The sequence below is a fragment of the Seriola lalandi genome, unplaced genomic scaffold, assembly GCF_002814215.2.
Source record: "Seriola lalandi dorsalis isolate HSWRI2012SDOR001 ecotype SW California unplaced genomic scaffold, Sedor1 jcf7180002054609, whole genome shotgun sequence".
Lineage (NCBI taxonomy): Eukaryota > Metazoa > Chordata > Actinopteri > Carangiformes > Carangidae > Seriola > Seriola lalandi.
The window spans coordinates 810492-825789 of record NW_019525162.1 but is presented as its reverse complement, the minus strand read 5'-3'; the positions used below and the strand labels follow the sequence as shown (position 1 = coordinate 825789).

The 15298-nt window shown below is 38.4% G+C and overlaps 3 protein-coding genes across 3 annotated transcripts in view; all 3 read right to left on the bottom strand.

Moving 5' to 3' along the window:
• The window catches only part of LOC111664923 (chemerin-like receptor 1), a 2835-nt gene extending 1880 nt beyond the window's left edge, over window positions 1–955 (bottom strand). The window contains exon 1 of the mRNA XM_023419725.2: window positions 3–955. Within this exon, the coding sequence (XP_023275493.1) occupies window positions 3–948 (946 nt within the window). The 5' untranslated portion in view covers window positions 949–955. The remainder of the gene's footprint in view (window positions 1–2) is intronic.
• A 3869-nt stretch (window positions 956–4824) lies between these two features.
• On the bottom strand, window positions 4825–8212 carry LOC147818370 (chemerin-like receptor 1). The gene is made up of 2 exons (XM_087177571.1): window positions 8134–8212; window positions 4825–7391 (listed from the first exon to the last, which is right to left on the bottom strand). The coding sequence occupies exon 2, from the start codon at window positions 7375–7377 to the stop codon at window positions 6313–6315; it is 1065 nt and encodes a 354-aa protein (XP_087033697.1). The 5' UTR covers window positions 7378–7391; window positions 8134–8212; the 3' UTR covers window positions 4825–6312.
• A 1398-nt stretch (window positions 8213–9610) lies between these two features.
• LOC111665000 (chemerin-like receptor 1) lies at window positions 9611–13926 on the bottom strand. The gene is made up of 2 exons (XM_023419846.2): window positions 13379–13926; window positions 9611–12658 (listed from the first exon to the last, which is right to left on the bottom strand). Exon 2 carries the CDS (start codon window positions 12645–12647, stop codon window positions 11514–11516), a length of 1134 nt encoding a protein of 377 aa, XP_023275614.1. The 5' UTR covers window positions 12648–12658; window positions 13379–13926; the 3' UTR covers window positions 9611–11513.
• Between the last annotated feature and the right edge of the window lie 1372 nt (window positions 13927–15298).

Genomic DNA, 15298 nt, shown 5'->3' with positions numbered 1-15298 from the left:
ACTGGTGACCGTTAAGTTTGTGTGAGTATATGAGCGAGAAACCTCTTCCTGGAAGGCAGTCTCCAATATATTCAGGATGGATTTGCGAACTATACCCTTAAAATCTTGGCCCATGAAGACATACAGCAGTGGGTTCAGACAACTGTTGAGAAAGGCAAAGCTGATGGTTATAGGCAGACCAATAGAGAGGACATAGCCAAATGTTTTAGAACGCGTGTGATGATCCAACTCTATTAGACGCATGATGTGAAAAGGAACCCAGCACAGGAAAAAAGTGGTGATAACAGCAGCGATGATCTTAAAGGGGCGACTCGACTTGCTGGCCAAGGTGCGGTTCCTCCTGAGACGATGGATTATCACAGTGTAACAGGAGACAATGACAGTGAAGGGAACAACAAATCCCAGGAGGAAGTTGGTGATGGCCACGGCCTGATAACGAAACTGTCCTGTTTCATGATCATCAGAAAGAGCAAAGTTGGTGAAGCAGAGGGTGGTGTCATCACTATACGTTAAAGTATCCCTGAAGACAAAGTATGGAGCACTGAGAGTCAGAGCCAGTACCCAAACACCTAGACTCACATAAGACGCCTTGCGTATATTTCTGTGGTTCTGGGCCCAGACAGGCCACACCACAGACACACATCTGTCCACACTGATCACCACCAGGATGTAGACACTGGCAAATATGTTCAGGGAGGTTATGGTGGAATTAACTTTACACATGAAGTTGCCGAAAGGCCAGTGGAAACCCATGGCTGTGTATGTCACTGTCAGGGGGAGGAATGCTGTGAAGAGGAAATCGGCCACAGCAAGGTTGAGGAACCAAACTGTGTTAACTGTTTTCTTCATCTTGAACCCGGTCACCCAGATAACCACTCCATTCCCGAGCACACCAAGAACGAAGGCCAGGCAGTAAACAATGACAGACATGATATGGATTTTCTCCATTCTTGTCTTGAGACCAGCCTGTGATAGAAACATGAAAAATATATTTCTTATTTTTCTAAAGCTCAACCACAACAACGACAACATTTTCTGGTTCAACAGAGCATTGCTTCTGTAAACATATAGTTTATCAGATGGACAGTAGATGAACTGTGCTTCTTTAAAAACATTCGTCCACTTTTGAAATAAATCAGATGACCTTTGCCTTACAATTTGTATTGTCGTCTGTGTTGTTAAATTCCACTCATGGTGTTTTTCACAGTAGCTAATATCAACATCAGATATCGTTATAGTCTTATGTTTTGTCAACACAACCCCTTCAGATTAATCTCAAATTCATGCAAATTCAAAGGATAATATATAACAACGATACCTTTCTCAAAGTTCCTCAGTCAGATGAGGATGTAGAGCAGAAGTGACTCTGGTCAAACTCTGTCTGTTTAATAAAATCTGTGGGTCCTGAAGACTAATATGTGTCAAGTCTCCACCACATTGAGGCAGGACCACATGTAACACAGCATTTCGTGAAAAAAATGCGTACAATCTTCATGCTTCTTGTAACGTACAGTCACATCTTCCACACCTCTTAATACAAGTCACACTTGTAACATCCAGTTGTACTGCAAGTCCCTAAAATAAATGAGTTTAAAGTTTGTAAGATTATGGTTATGGAAAAACCAGATTCCCACTGCGCTGAACCTTGAATTGATCACTTGTAACTGAGAAAGAACCAGTGCTGTGACTTCTCATGTCTAACGATGAACCTGCTACATCATGTGGATTGAGCTCTTGTTTGCTTGATGTAGGCTAGAGTGTAATTTCTCTTTGTCACTTTTTGAACCAACATCTGAAAATGTACGGTATTTGCAGTATTCGACATTACTTGAAGGGTAATAAGCAGTTTTGTATGCTGCTCCCATTTGCTACTGTCCACTTGACCCTTACAAAATGTTTACTTTGTAGATCCAAGCAAAAGAGATCTGAAGTAGGAATAAATCTTTGAACATATTATCCTCATATTAGTATAAGTTGAATTTCACAAGTCTCTGCTATCTACATGTTATTTCCTGTTTTGCACTCTTAATCAGATTTCCTATGAAATTTTGAAGCACATATGACGTCCAACTGCTGTTTTTAGCTGAGAAACAACTTGTGAGTTGAGCAAGCACAGATGTTTCCCAATTCTACTGGCAGTACTGTATTATACTTTTCATATGCAAAACTACATTGTAAAAATACACAGAAGGCCCTACATGATTTAGAGTGTTTTGTTCTAAACCATCCACATCATGTCACTTCTAAAATCAAGAACTAAGAAATACCATCAATTTTACACAGTTGAGAGTATTAGAACAATAAGAAGTTTTGGTCCTGGGTCTGAGAAGGGCCTGATCCTGCAGCACATTACTGGTGGTTGTGTAGTTAAATATGTACAGCAGCTCATCTGCTGATGAATTCATATTTTGAAGAAAGTTCAAATTAATAACGACTATCAATGTTGAAGTAAATCTTGTATCTACAGCTTGTTTAGTATATGATACTAGAGAAGGAGATTCCAGACACAAGCTTATGTGAAATTATGTGATGTTAATGGGTCTGGCACAGCTGCAATAACAGTGATCATAATCATCATCATGCATGATTTAAATATTTATTACGATGAAGTTTTTAAGAACAGGTTCATGTCACAATATTCACATCACCAGTCTAACATATAAAATAAGTGTGCCATTCCATTTTCATGTGAAGTTATGTTGCCTGACAGTTAAGGAGTAATGAAAACCTTAAACCAGGTGCTTCTGCTACATTACAAACATAAACCTTTTATCTCAATTCCATAGAGCAGCTTGTCCTATCAGAAAATCAAAAAATATAAATATTATATACCAAAGCAGCAGGTGAATTACTTTCTTTGATGCACTTTCAGAAAGCAACAAAATACATTGGTGGCAACGAGAGGCCTGTACTACGAAGCAAGTTCAACATATCCGGGATAACTTTTAGTTATCTGTCTTGACTGAACCTAACACTGACCGTCTTGATAACCTGTATTACCAAGCTGGTTATCCACTGGCTCAGTTAACCCTGGGTTTACCTATGCGGCTACGAGCGCGTTCATGTGAAAGAGAGGGAGTTGTTGATTATAAGCAACATCGTCTGAACCATGAATTAAGTACTTAACATTATATGAAAGAAACGCTGATACTTGCCGGTAAATTCGGTTATAGCAACGTCCAAAAATGACATTCAACAAGGTGAAATGTAAACAATATGATCACATGAATGGAATAAAAAATATTATTTCCATGTTTAAATATAGTGTCTATCGAAGTTAGACTAAATATGTATTGTAAATAAGTATGAATTATCATTACGTTTGAGTATTTTCGCTCTTCAGTCTGATGATGAGCAAACTGTTATGAACATGAGATGCAGATAAAACAGTTCAAGTTAATGTGAGACTGTTTCTGCTGCAGAGAGAAGAGAAAAAAAAGAGGAGAGAAGTAGTTGATGTCTGATGAGTCAGAGCGACTGAAATGTTCATTTATAACCATGGAAATAATTAACATTGTGAGGCTAATTTTTCTAATCAAACACATCAGAGGTTTAGTTTTTATATCCAGTTGTGGTCACAGGATCTCCTCATGTTATTCTGAGCTGCAGTGACGAAGAAGAGAGTGAAAGCATTGACACTGTCGGAAATCCTGCCGGATTAAAAAATATTTGTTCAATTAAAATTAGGCTTATAATAGTTATTATTTAGGGTATTTATTTAGCATGATAAACTCTCCGTGCATTTTTAGAAGCTTTGCTTTAAAACCATAGTGGACACATGGAAAGACTCAAACAGGAAAACTATTCCACTGATTTAAAAAAATATATATTTTATATATACTGCTCGTTATTATAGATCACTTTACTGTAAACTCTTTTATCCCCGTCAGGATCCTGAAGGAATTGTGACTCAGTTATTCCAGGTATCCGATTGGTCAGTAGTTTGGCTGTTGACAGGTTTTGATCGGGTTTTGATCTGATCCTCTGAAGTTAACCTGCGCCGGAGCAGTTTAGGAATTCAGCGCAAGTTACCATGGTCATTTACCCCGATAATAAATTATCCTCGATAACCTCAAATCCTGCTTCGTAGTACAGCCCTTTGGTGCTCAGTTCTAATCACCAGTCAAAGATCCCAGGGTTACAACCACAAAAACGACAGAAACAATAACAAGTCCAACTAGCTTGCATGGGTAGTACCCTGCTGCAGCCACAAGTGAGCAGTATACTACATGATGAATGCAAACAGGCAACAGATCCTTTATGGGACAGAATGCTGTTACATCTGAGATCAGATGTAAGAAGGGATATCGCTTCCACTTCGTTCTAATTGATGTCTGTTTTATGGTTTAACTTGCTTGCCCTGACGGCGCGCCACTGCGGTAAAAATATTATCAAGGTTTACATCAGATGAATTGTGTGTCATAGCTAGATATAAATATTCCTCTCTGCAGGTACTTATAATTGTATGATACTAGAAAGGTAGTTTACAGGAAAAGTGTTTTATAAATCTAGTGATTGTGGTGATTATGAGATGAGCATTATGAGTGAACAAACGGTCAAGTCAGAATGAATGGTAATGACGGATAACAACAAGAATGAAATTAACATTCATCGTCAGCATTTAAAGATTCTTTATATAGTTGACCATAGAGCTTAAAAAAAGTATCATATTACATTGTTTTCATTACAATAAAGTTTTTATAGAGAGGTATATATGGTAGGCTATTTGTTATTTAACATTGTGATGTTGAATATGTCAATATACCATATATACCTGTCACGGTGCAGGTAAGGCTGGACCCAAATGCAGCCAACACACGGGAATGAAGTGCAAAAAATGTTTATAAACGGAAGAACTTACAAAAACTGGTGAACCACAGGGGATGACAACAGGAGACATGAACAGGCAACATGAACAGATGAACCGACACAGACAAAGGGGAGCACAGAGACTATATAGACACAAGGGAGGCAAAGGTGATTGAACAAAGGTGAAACACATTAGGGCGGGGGAGACAATCACCAAACAGAGACAGGACCAAGACAGGAAGTAACACTGAGACACACAAGGAAACCAACTACAAAATAAAACAGGAAGTGGCTGCCATGGCAAACCATGACAATAGCAAAGTCACACAGTACATAAGTGTTATGTTATGTGTGTGTGATGAATTAATTCAAAGATAATTAACCTGCAACAATTTTCACAGCTGATTGAGCTTTTATTTCAATGTCTTTCGGGCAAAAATTACCAGCCAAATAAACAATGGGGAAATTATTGAAATTCTCAGATTACAGCACATAATAGCATGTTTAGCAAAGCATGCAGTAGAAAGTCAGCTGAGTTAGATTCTGTGGTGTTGACACACACACACACACACACACACACACACACACACACACACACAGACTGTCATGTACCCAATTCTGTCATTGTCACACATAATGGCATCATTGGATTGAATAGGCTGTGAGGGGGAAGTTGGGAAATGAACTTTCAATAAGCCTTTTTGTGCAGCGGTTACACAACACTATTACACTGTAGATTTAATATTCCATAAAATCTCTGTCATACATTTGTTCACAGCATACTATATTGTGCAGAATGAGGCATGACTTTGTTTTTGTCAAAATACCCTTATTACTTTGTTATTTAGGTGATGAACCAGCATTTTAATAATCAAGATATTAAAAGAAATAATGACCAATAAACAACTCATACTTGTATTGTAACTGTGTTTTCTTTGCTGTCACATAAAGGCAAGGACATGGTCATCAAAATCTGCAGTGCATGTGAAAGATGAGAACATAACAACACAAAGTTCCCTTTTTGTGGTTTTGCAAAAATATAATCATAAAGAAATGTGTATTTTGAAATAATCGCTGGGTTATTTTTTCCAGGATATTGCATTTTATTGCATTTCACCCCTTTGAGCTCTGTTATGGTGCAGATTCAAGACACTGCTGTGAGTCCTGGAGAGTCCAAGAGAGTCAACGACAGGACAGTGTCAATCTCATGTAGACATTTGTGCTGTATTATAGAAAACATCCCACTACAACCTTGTTCAGCAAAAGTTTATCACATAAAAGGCATCAAATCTTATTGTACAATATTACCATCAGTCTGTTGCATCAAATTGTGTAAATACTGATGATGTAGTTAAAAGGCAGCACTCTTTGATAGACCTGATCACTTAGCCAAGAATACAGCAAAATTCACAAAAAAGGCATTAAAAGCAAAAGAAAAAAAACAACTTTATTTGATTTTCTATGTAAAGTTTCAGTATTTGTCTCTTCTTGTCTTGGATAGCCTTACACCGCAGTGCTAAGAGCTGACTTGTCATTGGTCTGACAGGTGTCTGCTGTCTTTGTGTCAGTGTGAGAGTGTGTCTCCTCTTCCTGGAAGGCAGTCTTCAATACATTCAGGATGGATTTGCGGGCTTTATCCTTAAAATCTTGGCCCATGAAGACATACAGCAGTGGGTTCAGACAACTGTTGAGAAAGGCCAAGCTGGTGGTTATAGGCAGACCAATAGAGAGGACATGGCCAAATGTTTTAGAACGCGTGTGATGATCCAACTCTATTAGACGCATGATGTGAAAAGGAGCCCAGCACAGGAAAAAAGTGGTGATAACAGCAGCGATGATCTTAAAGGGGCGACTCGACTGGCTGGCCAGGGTGCGGTTCCTCCTGAGACGATGGATTATCACAGCGTAACAGGAGACAATGACAGTGAAGGGGACAACAAATCCCAGGAGGAAGTAGGTGATTGCCATGGCCTGATAACGAAACTGTCCTGTTTCAGAATCATCAGAAAGAGCAAAGTTGGTGAAGCAGCGGGTGGTGTCATCACTATACGTAAAAGTATCCCTGAAGACAAAGTATGGAGCACTGAGAATCAGACCCAGTACCCAAACACCTAGACTCACATAAGACGCCTTGCGTATATTTCTGTGGTTCTGGGCCCAGACAGGCCACACCACAGACACACATCTGTCCACACTGATCACCACCAGGATGTAGACACTGGCAAACATGTTCAGATAGGTTATAGTGGAATTAATTCTGCACATGAAGTTGCCGAAAGGCCAGTGGAAACCCATGGCTGTATATGTCACTGTCAGGGGGAGGAATGCTGTGAAGAGGAAGTCGGCCACAGCAAGGTTGAGGAACCAAACTATATTTACTGTTTTCTTCATCTTGAACCCGGTCACCCAGATAACCACTCCATTCCCGAGCACACCAAGAACGAAGGCGAGGCAGTAAACAATGACAGACATGATGTTGAGAGACTTTCTCAGTTGAGCATACTCGTCTGAGTAATTTCCAAATCCATTTGTGTTGTTGTGATAGAAAGGGGTAGTGTTGGTCTCCATCCTTGTCTTGAGAACTGCAATGACAAAATGATGGAACAAAATTAACTTCTTTCTTTTTGTCTAGTTTACCCATATAGTTGTCAACAGCAGTCCTTAATATTCATAATAATATTGATAATTATTCATCTAAATACATAATGTTCAGTACACTAATGAATGAATCTAAATAGCAAATCTTCAAACTGAACTGACTATACTGGATCACCTCTATTACTGACAGTATCAGCTTTGAGCAGTGGATCACCGGTGACTGACAGCACCCTTGTCTGCTCTGGTGTTATTAAGACCAGGAAAGCCAAAGAAACAAGACCTAAAATCACCTGCCTGCCTGACTGCTTTCACAAACCCTGAATCTTGTTTACTGCTGGTTTTCCAACTTGTTTATTAACTTATTATTATGGGCTATTTTAAAACTGTTAACTGCGTGTTGTGGTGGAATGAAACAATTTCTCAACAGTTAAACTCACGCATAAAATGAGAAGACAATTTGCTGGTCAAAGGTTTTAGCAAATGTATCAATTTGACAGTACCCTAACTGTGAATTCTTCTTAAAAATCATTATCAACTCAGAAAAGCATAAAAAATGAAAAAAAGAGCAAAAATATGAAATAAAGCTATAGCTTATTTAACAACTTAAAATAAATTGCTTTATTATTCATGTCCAAGGTAAGGTTTTGGTCTTGGTCTCTATAGCCAAACCTTCCTTTAAACAACCTCACTGGATTCATCTCATGTAAACTAGGAAAGATAACATACCTTTCTCAAAGCTGTCCAGTCGGCTGAGGACAAATCTGCAGCAGAGGTTTCTCTGTTCAAACTCTGACAGGTTTATATAAACTGCTACCTAGGAAGTAGCCTTATATGTCACTGCCAAAACTGAGGCTGAACCCCAACCAGCAGAGACCGGAAAAACTCCCTCCGCCCTGAAGATTCTGCAACACACACTTACTTGGTGTTTTAACTAAGTGTTTCTTCATTGATAGCTGCATAATGCATATTTTGAAATATATTATACTCCTTGTTGCTTTGTACCAACTGTGTGACTCAACATCTGGACATTACTACATCTTTTCCTGTCCCCTCTCTTCATCTTGCCCCATGTTACAAGAAAGTTGCAGCAGCATCTGTCAGTAACTGAGGGTTGCCAAGCAGTTTAATATAACAGCAGCCTGCTCTGCACTGAAGCTAGACATCCAAACTATTATCCTATTTTTATATTTATATGTATTTATTACGCAATGCAATTTCACATATCTGTGTTTTCAGCATCCCGTTTTGCACTCTCAATCAGACTACCTCATTTTGAAAGACATGTTTGCCATTGCAGAACTTATGAAAAGAGTCTGAGCATCAACCAAATGTTGACACAAACTGTAGTGGCAACAGTTTACTGTCTCTCAAACAAATCTGATAATACCATAAAACATACACCATACAATATAATGTCCCTGCATTGCAACTGTTAAATGTTTTGTTTTCTTTTGTGACACTTTGGAAGAAGACCATAGGAATTAGCTTGTTCTACTACAGCATGGTATCATTTAATTTCAAAGTTTACTTAAAGGAGCTATTTGAAAGTTTTGCTACTGCTACATAGCTAACATTAGCATTAACAGGTGTTTCCTTACCAGTCTTGCCAAGAGCTTAACAATACAAGAGGTTATAATACGCTCTCTGGGAAGTTCTACTTCTTTAGGGCAGCCTGGACGCTACAGTGGCTCAGTATCAGAAAGTGACAAGACGTCCTGGCTGGAGAGGGCTAGCTAGTTAGCATGCTAACATCAGTAGAAGAAAAAGAGTGGGACATACAAACAAAACAAGAGGATTGCTTTCCACCGCTGGAAACAGCTCTTGGTGAGTAAAGGAATGAAGTTTGATGCTGAACTTGTAACTTTTCCTCTAGACTGGTAAGTAAACAGCTGTTAATGCTAACGTTGGCTATGAATAGCAGAGCTTACAAATAGCTCCTTAAAAATGTGAACTTTTTTTTTATATAACTGGAGCTATTAACTGATTAAATCTCCTTCTGGATTGTTTCTTGACTGAAACTTTCCCACAATTCATTCACAGTTCCAGTTGACTACTCTCTTTACTCGTAGCAGCAGAGCACTGTTCCGCAAATATATGTTTTAAGATCATCAACAGTAATATAAATTTTATAATGATGGAGGATTACAAAATACTTTCCTAATTCTAGTAAATTATATTGTGAAAGAATCCAGAGGAAACCAAATGTTTTTGCATGTTTATGTATGAAGCAAAATTTACACTAATATCTCACTAATAAAATAAAGACATATATCATACATTTCAGGCCTACCTACCTGAGTTAATCAGAATAGGAGGTCATGGTGTTAAAAGCTACTGATAATAACTGATTTGGGCACAACAAGCTGATTCAAAGTATTTATACATTATCACAGACAGATGATTTACCCACTTCCTGACTACATCTCATGATATGCAGCCTTAATTAGGAGAAGAACATTATGAGTGGAAAAGTGCTAAAGTCTAAATAATATTTTAATAATGGAAACAACAAAAAGAATCATAATAACAGTCATCATCATCATCATCATTTATGGACTCTTAAAACTAGTAATGATAGGGCTACAACAAAACAAAAAAAGACAAAAAGTGGATTATCATTTACATTGTTTACATTGTTTAGAATTTTTCATAGAGAGATTCATATTATGTCACATATGGCACATAAAGCAAAGCAATGCAGTACATAGAATAAGTTTGCCATACCATTTCTTTCCATTCAATTACTGAATTAACAGATAATTTGCCTGTATAAATACTGATAATGGATTGCCTCTTAAATGTGAGTGTTGTGAGGTGGTTTGCTTTATCTACCATGATAGTAACCTGAAATGATACATTTAAATTTGCAGATTATAGCACAACATGCATGTACTCAGGGTGGTAGTCAAAGACATACCCCCCCCCCCCCCAAAAAAAAAAAACAATTAATAAAACATCAAACTAAGCTTTACAATGGAAGTTAACAATAAAAGGAATCTTATAGTGAGTCATATATTTAGTAATTAGACTCACATTAGCCTGCCTTTATGCTGAATAACATGTTTATCAAAGCATGCAGTCGACATGTAGCAGTCAAAAGTCAGCTCAGTTTCAGTGTTATGGTGTTGCCAGACACACATGTACACACATAATGACATCAGTGGGTTGAATGTGGAGTGTAGATTTAGTATGCATTGAAATCTCTTTCATACACTAGCTTACAGCTTATTATGTTGTACATAAAAATAGGCATGATGTTCTTTGTCAAAATACCCTTATTAGTAATCTAGGTGATGTTCCTGCATTTTTAATGTATGTCACGTGTATGTGTATGTGTATGTGTATGTGTATGTGTATGTGTATGTGTATGTATAGTAATCAACAACTGGATTATGAGACAGGTGAGAAAGTTCCCCCTTGACAACCAAATGTCTTGCTTGCATTGCACAAATTCAACTATAATACACATTTTGAGATTATGACAGGTGGGTCTTGTCAAAAAAAGTGGCACATTACATATTTACTAGGTTTAGCATGGTATTGAGTGCAGCTAACAACAAAATTGCACTATGAAGAAGCACCACTCGCACTCAAAAAATAAATGTACATACTTGCTTTATATGTTATTCAGTCTGGGCATTTTGTTTGTGTGTATTTATGTGTGTATGCAGGTTGCTTTAGGTATGAACAGTATGTAATGTGCATTCTGTTTTCTTTCTTTGTTTAAATCACTTTAAAAACTTTGAAAAGTCTGATTTTGATATGTGCTACAGTATATAAATAAATGTTATTATTCAATACATTTCACTTTTCCAAACACTTTATTTATATGTTGATCTACAACTTACTGCAGAATATCACTGAGTCAGTTCTACAATGACGCAGATCTCTCTCTCTCTTTTTTTATTTTTTATAACTGAAAGGTCATAAAACTCATATCATCAAATTATAACAGGTGAAATGTTCCAGTCTCAGATTACGTAGATATTGTTTGGAGGATCCGTTATTAAACAACAAAAAGAGCTAAAAAAAAATGTTATATGTTATATACAGTTACATTTGCTATGTACAGTTACAGTATTTGTTTATTCATATCGTGGACAAGCTTATACCTCGGCATCAGAAACTGACTTCTCTTTACTCCGACTGGTGACCATTGAGTTTGTGTAAGTATAAGAGCGAGAAACCTCTTCCTGGAAGGCAGTCTCCAATACATTCAAGATGGATTTGCGGACTTTATCCTTAAAATCTTGGCCCATGAACACGTACAGCAGTGGGTTCAGACAACTGTTGAGAAAGGCCAAGCTGGTGGCTATAGGGATGCCGATAACAGTGACATGGGTTAATATTTCATTTGAATGATTTGCCGTGTGATTAACCATCTCAATTAGAACCATGATGTGATAAGGAGCCCAGCACAGGAAAAAAGTGGTGATAACGGCAGCGATGATCTTAAAGGGGCGACTCGACTGGCTGGACAGGGTGCGGTTCCTCCTGAGACGATGGATTATCACAGCATAAGAGGAAACAATGACAGTGAAGGGGACAACAAATCCCAGGAGGAAGCGGGTGATGGTCATGGCCTGATGACGGAAATGTCGCAGCTCAATCACAGATGGTGTTTCATAATCGTCAGAGAGACCATAGTTGGTGAAGCAGTTGATGACGTCTTCACTATATGGTGAAGTGTCCTTGAAGACGAAGTACGGAGCGCTTAGAATCAGAGCCAGTACCCAAACACCTAGACTCACATAAGACGCCTTGCGCACGCTTCGGTGGTTCTGGGCCCAGACGGGTGACACCACAGACACACATCTGTCCACACTGATCACCACCAGGATGTAGACACTGGCAAACATGTTCAGAAAACTTATGGTACTGTTCAGTTTGCACATGAAGTTACCAAAAGGCCAGTGGAAATCCATGACCGTGTACGTCACACTCAGGGGGAGGAATGCTGTGAAGAGGAAGTCGGCCACAGCAAGGTTGAGGAACCAAACTGTGTTAACTGTTTTCTTCATCTTGAACCCGGTCACCCAGATAACCACTCCATTCCCGAGCACACCAAGAACGAAGGCCAGGCAGTAAACAATGACAGACATGATGTTGAGAGACTTTCTCAGCTCAGCATGCTCACTGTAGTCATATTCTTCGTCGTCGTCATACAAAGAGCCATTACTTCCAGTGACATCTGATGTATTCATGATATAGAAGAGGGTAGTGGTCATTACCTCCATCATTGTCTTAGAACCTGCAACAAAAACAAAAAGTTAACTTCAAGATCAAAAACTGTTGATAATAATACACAAGATAAATGTTTTCCTGTGTTATTTAAATTAAAAGGTTATGATAGTCAATCCACTCTTTAGTATGTCTTATTTCGTGTCTGTTCATCAAAAAGGCCCAGAGAGGATGCTGATCACAGAGGCATGACTTATACTTGGAAGTCCTGCTGCTTCACAACCTTTTCCTGAACCACAGTAGACATTAAGCCAAGTCTTAATGACAGTTTGCAGACTGTGTCCTAACTGTCTCTGCTAGAAGCATAATAATAAGTCTTAAAAGACAAAGGAGAAAAAAAAAGAACTTTCTCTTTCTTACTAATCGAAATCTACATCAACGCGTAAAACTGGAGCAGAATTTGACGAGCAAAAAAATGTCCTTTTACTTTTTTGCAAAGTTATGATCAGCCTAACCACAGAAAATTGAATCACTCTATTGCATAGAAGCAGCTGTGGGTTACCGTAGACATACAGGCTTAATTGACATATTTACCGTATCTGAACAGTTAATTGCCCATAAAGACCTTTGTCGAGTCAAACAGCAGCAAACTGCCTGAAATGAAGCCGTTCAAACACCAGACACAGATGTTTATCAGGGCATGCTATACAAAGATGATGCTTATCGTCTTCTTAACAATCTAATGTGATGCACTGAGCGGAGGTTTCTAAGAATAACGGAGATGCGTTACCTTTCGAAAAGCTCCAGTCCGATGAGGATGTGTCCACTACAAAGGCAGCTCTGGATAACTCCAACTACTCCGAGGAAACTGTGGAGGTCCGATCCCAGACTCCTTAAATGTGTGACGTCATCGCTCACATCAAGGCGGGACCTCAGACAGCACGTAGGGTACTTTGAAGACCATTAAACTTTTTCTGTTGCACTCCAATATTAAAGCCTACTTGTAAAAATAATAACAATAATAATAATTAAGCTTTTTTTTTTTTAAGAAAACACAAGTCTGACTTGACATTAATGTACACAGAGCAGAATATGTTCAGTCTAAGTAACACACAGACGTTCAGTTTACTCCTTCACTACAGCAAATCTCATCTGCAAGAACTTTTTCTGCTGATAATCTGAAGTGTGATGCAGAATTTGTTGCTACAACACGTTTGGTCTCTTCCAATGCATCAAGCCTTTTATCCTCTGAGAAACTCCAAGAGTGGAAAAAACAGGTATTGACCCAGCAACACAATGTGATGGCTCTCTGGCTCTGCTTGTGTCTTGTGTCTCCCTTCAGGTCCTGGTATAGGTGGAGTTCACAGGAGTGCAACTGGGTGCGCCTGGCTAATCCATCCAGATTGCATTTAGGATCAGCCTACCCCCCCTTTTCTGTCTCTCTCACTCCATCGCTGGACCTCCCCCTTGCACTGCATGCTCTTTTTTGTTTGGCTTGGATGTACTTCTCTTTATTTTACTCCATACACCACTACCATGTCATACATACACTCACTAACACTACTATCTGACCATTTCACACATTTAGTTAATCTATTCTCTGTTGATTCATGTAAATAAATATGATTCTTTTCCTAAGAGCAGGGTCATGACAAACTGGTGAAGTTCACACAGTTATACTGGGAAGAACAAGCAATCAAATGGAAACAGAATATACTAACCAAATATTGGGACGGTCAGTCAGTAGTGTTAGTGAGAGGATATATGGAAGGGTAGTGTTGTATGGTGAATAATAAAGAGAAAAGAGAAAGAGAAAAATAAAGAGAAGTAAAATAAACCAAACAAAAGAAACCACAGGGTACAAGGGGGAGATCCAGCGATGGAGTGAGAGACAGAAAATGGGCATAGCTGATTCTAAATGCAATGTGGATGGACAGAACACAAGCAGCAGCCAAGGACAAGACACAACTCTACAGGCCAAATCACATTAAATTGTGAGTTGTTGCGATGACTACCTGAGAAAGAGTAGAGCTGTGACTTCTCATGTCCACCAATGTGTAATGTGTCTGTCTGTCTGTCTGTCTGTCTGTCTGCCTGTCTGTCTATCCATCTGATTGTCAGCATCCTGTTTTAGACTTTCTTTTGGCATTTCAAAGCACATTTGAAGTGCAAGTGCTATCTTTGACCTCTTACAGAAAGTTCATACTGAAGAATTAGGAAACAAGTGGGAAATTTAAAAAAGCAAAAACATGACTAAATATACAAACTGAATTTTTACCTTTGCAGCTTTTAGGTATTTTCTGTAGTTTAGTGAATCTACAAAGTTTCAAAAAAGGAATTTCTATGGTATGGGAAAGAACAGGACTAGCAGGCCTAAACCCAAAGGGAATATATATATATTTACATATACCCTGAAACAAATCTAAACTGTAATTCCCAGTAATTGTATCTCTGGCACATTCCTGCTGTTTTTTCGATCACAGTCAAGTGCTCATATTCCTAAGACTGTAATTTATCCCAAGATCTTGTGAGATATATCACGTGGATTGTGTAATAAAAATATCTACTTAAACAATTAAAGAATCAGCAGATATCTGCAGGAAGAGACAGTAACAGAAGAAATATCATAATAAGAACAATATGGACATGGGGGATTTTTGGCTGGAGAGAGTGATAGTCAGTCTCATCTCCCCAGAGTAGAGCCCTACCT

What these genes read in the sequence shown, in the direction of transcription:
- LOC147818370 (XM_087177571.1), bottom strand. Translation starts at nt 7,377, where the DNA reads ATGGAGACCAACACTACCCCTTTCTATCACAACAACACAAATGGATTT.
- LOC111665000 (XM_023419846.2), bottom strand. Translation starts at nt 12,647, where the DNA reads ATGATGGAGGTAATGACCACTACCCTCTTCTATATCATGAATACATCA.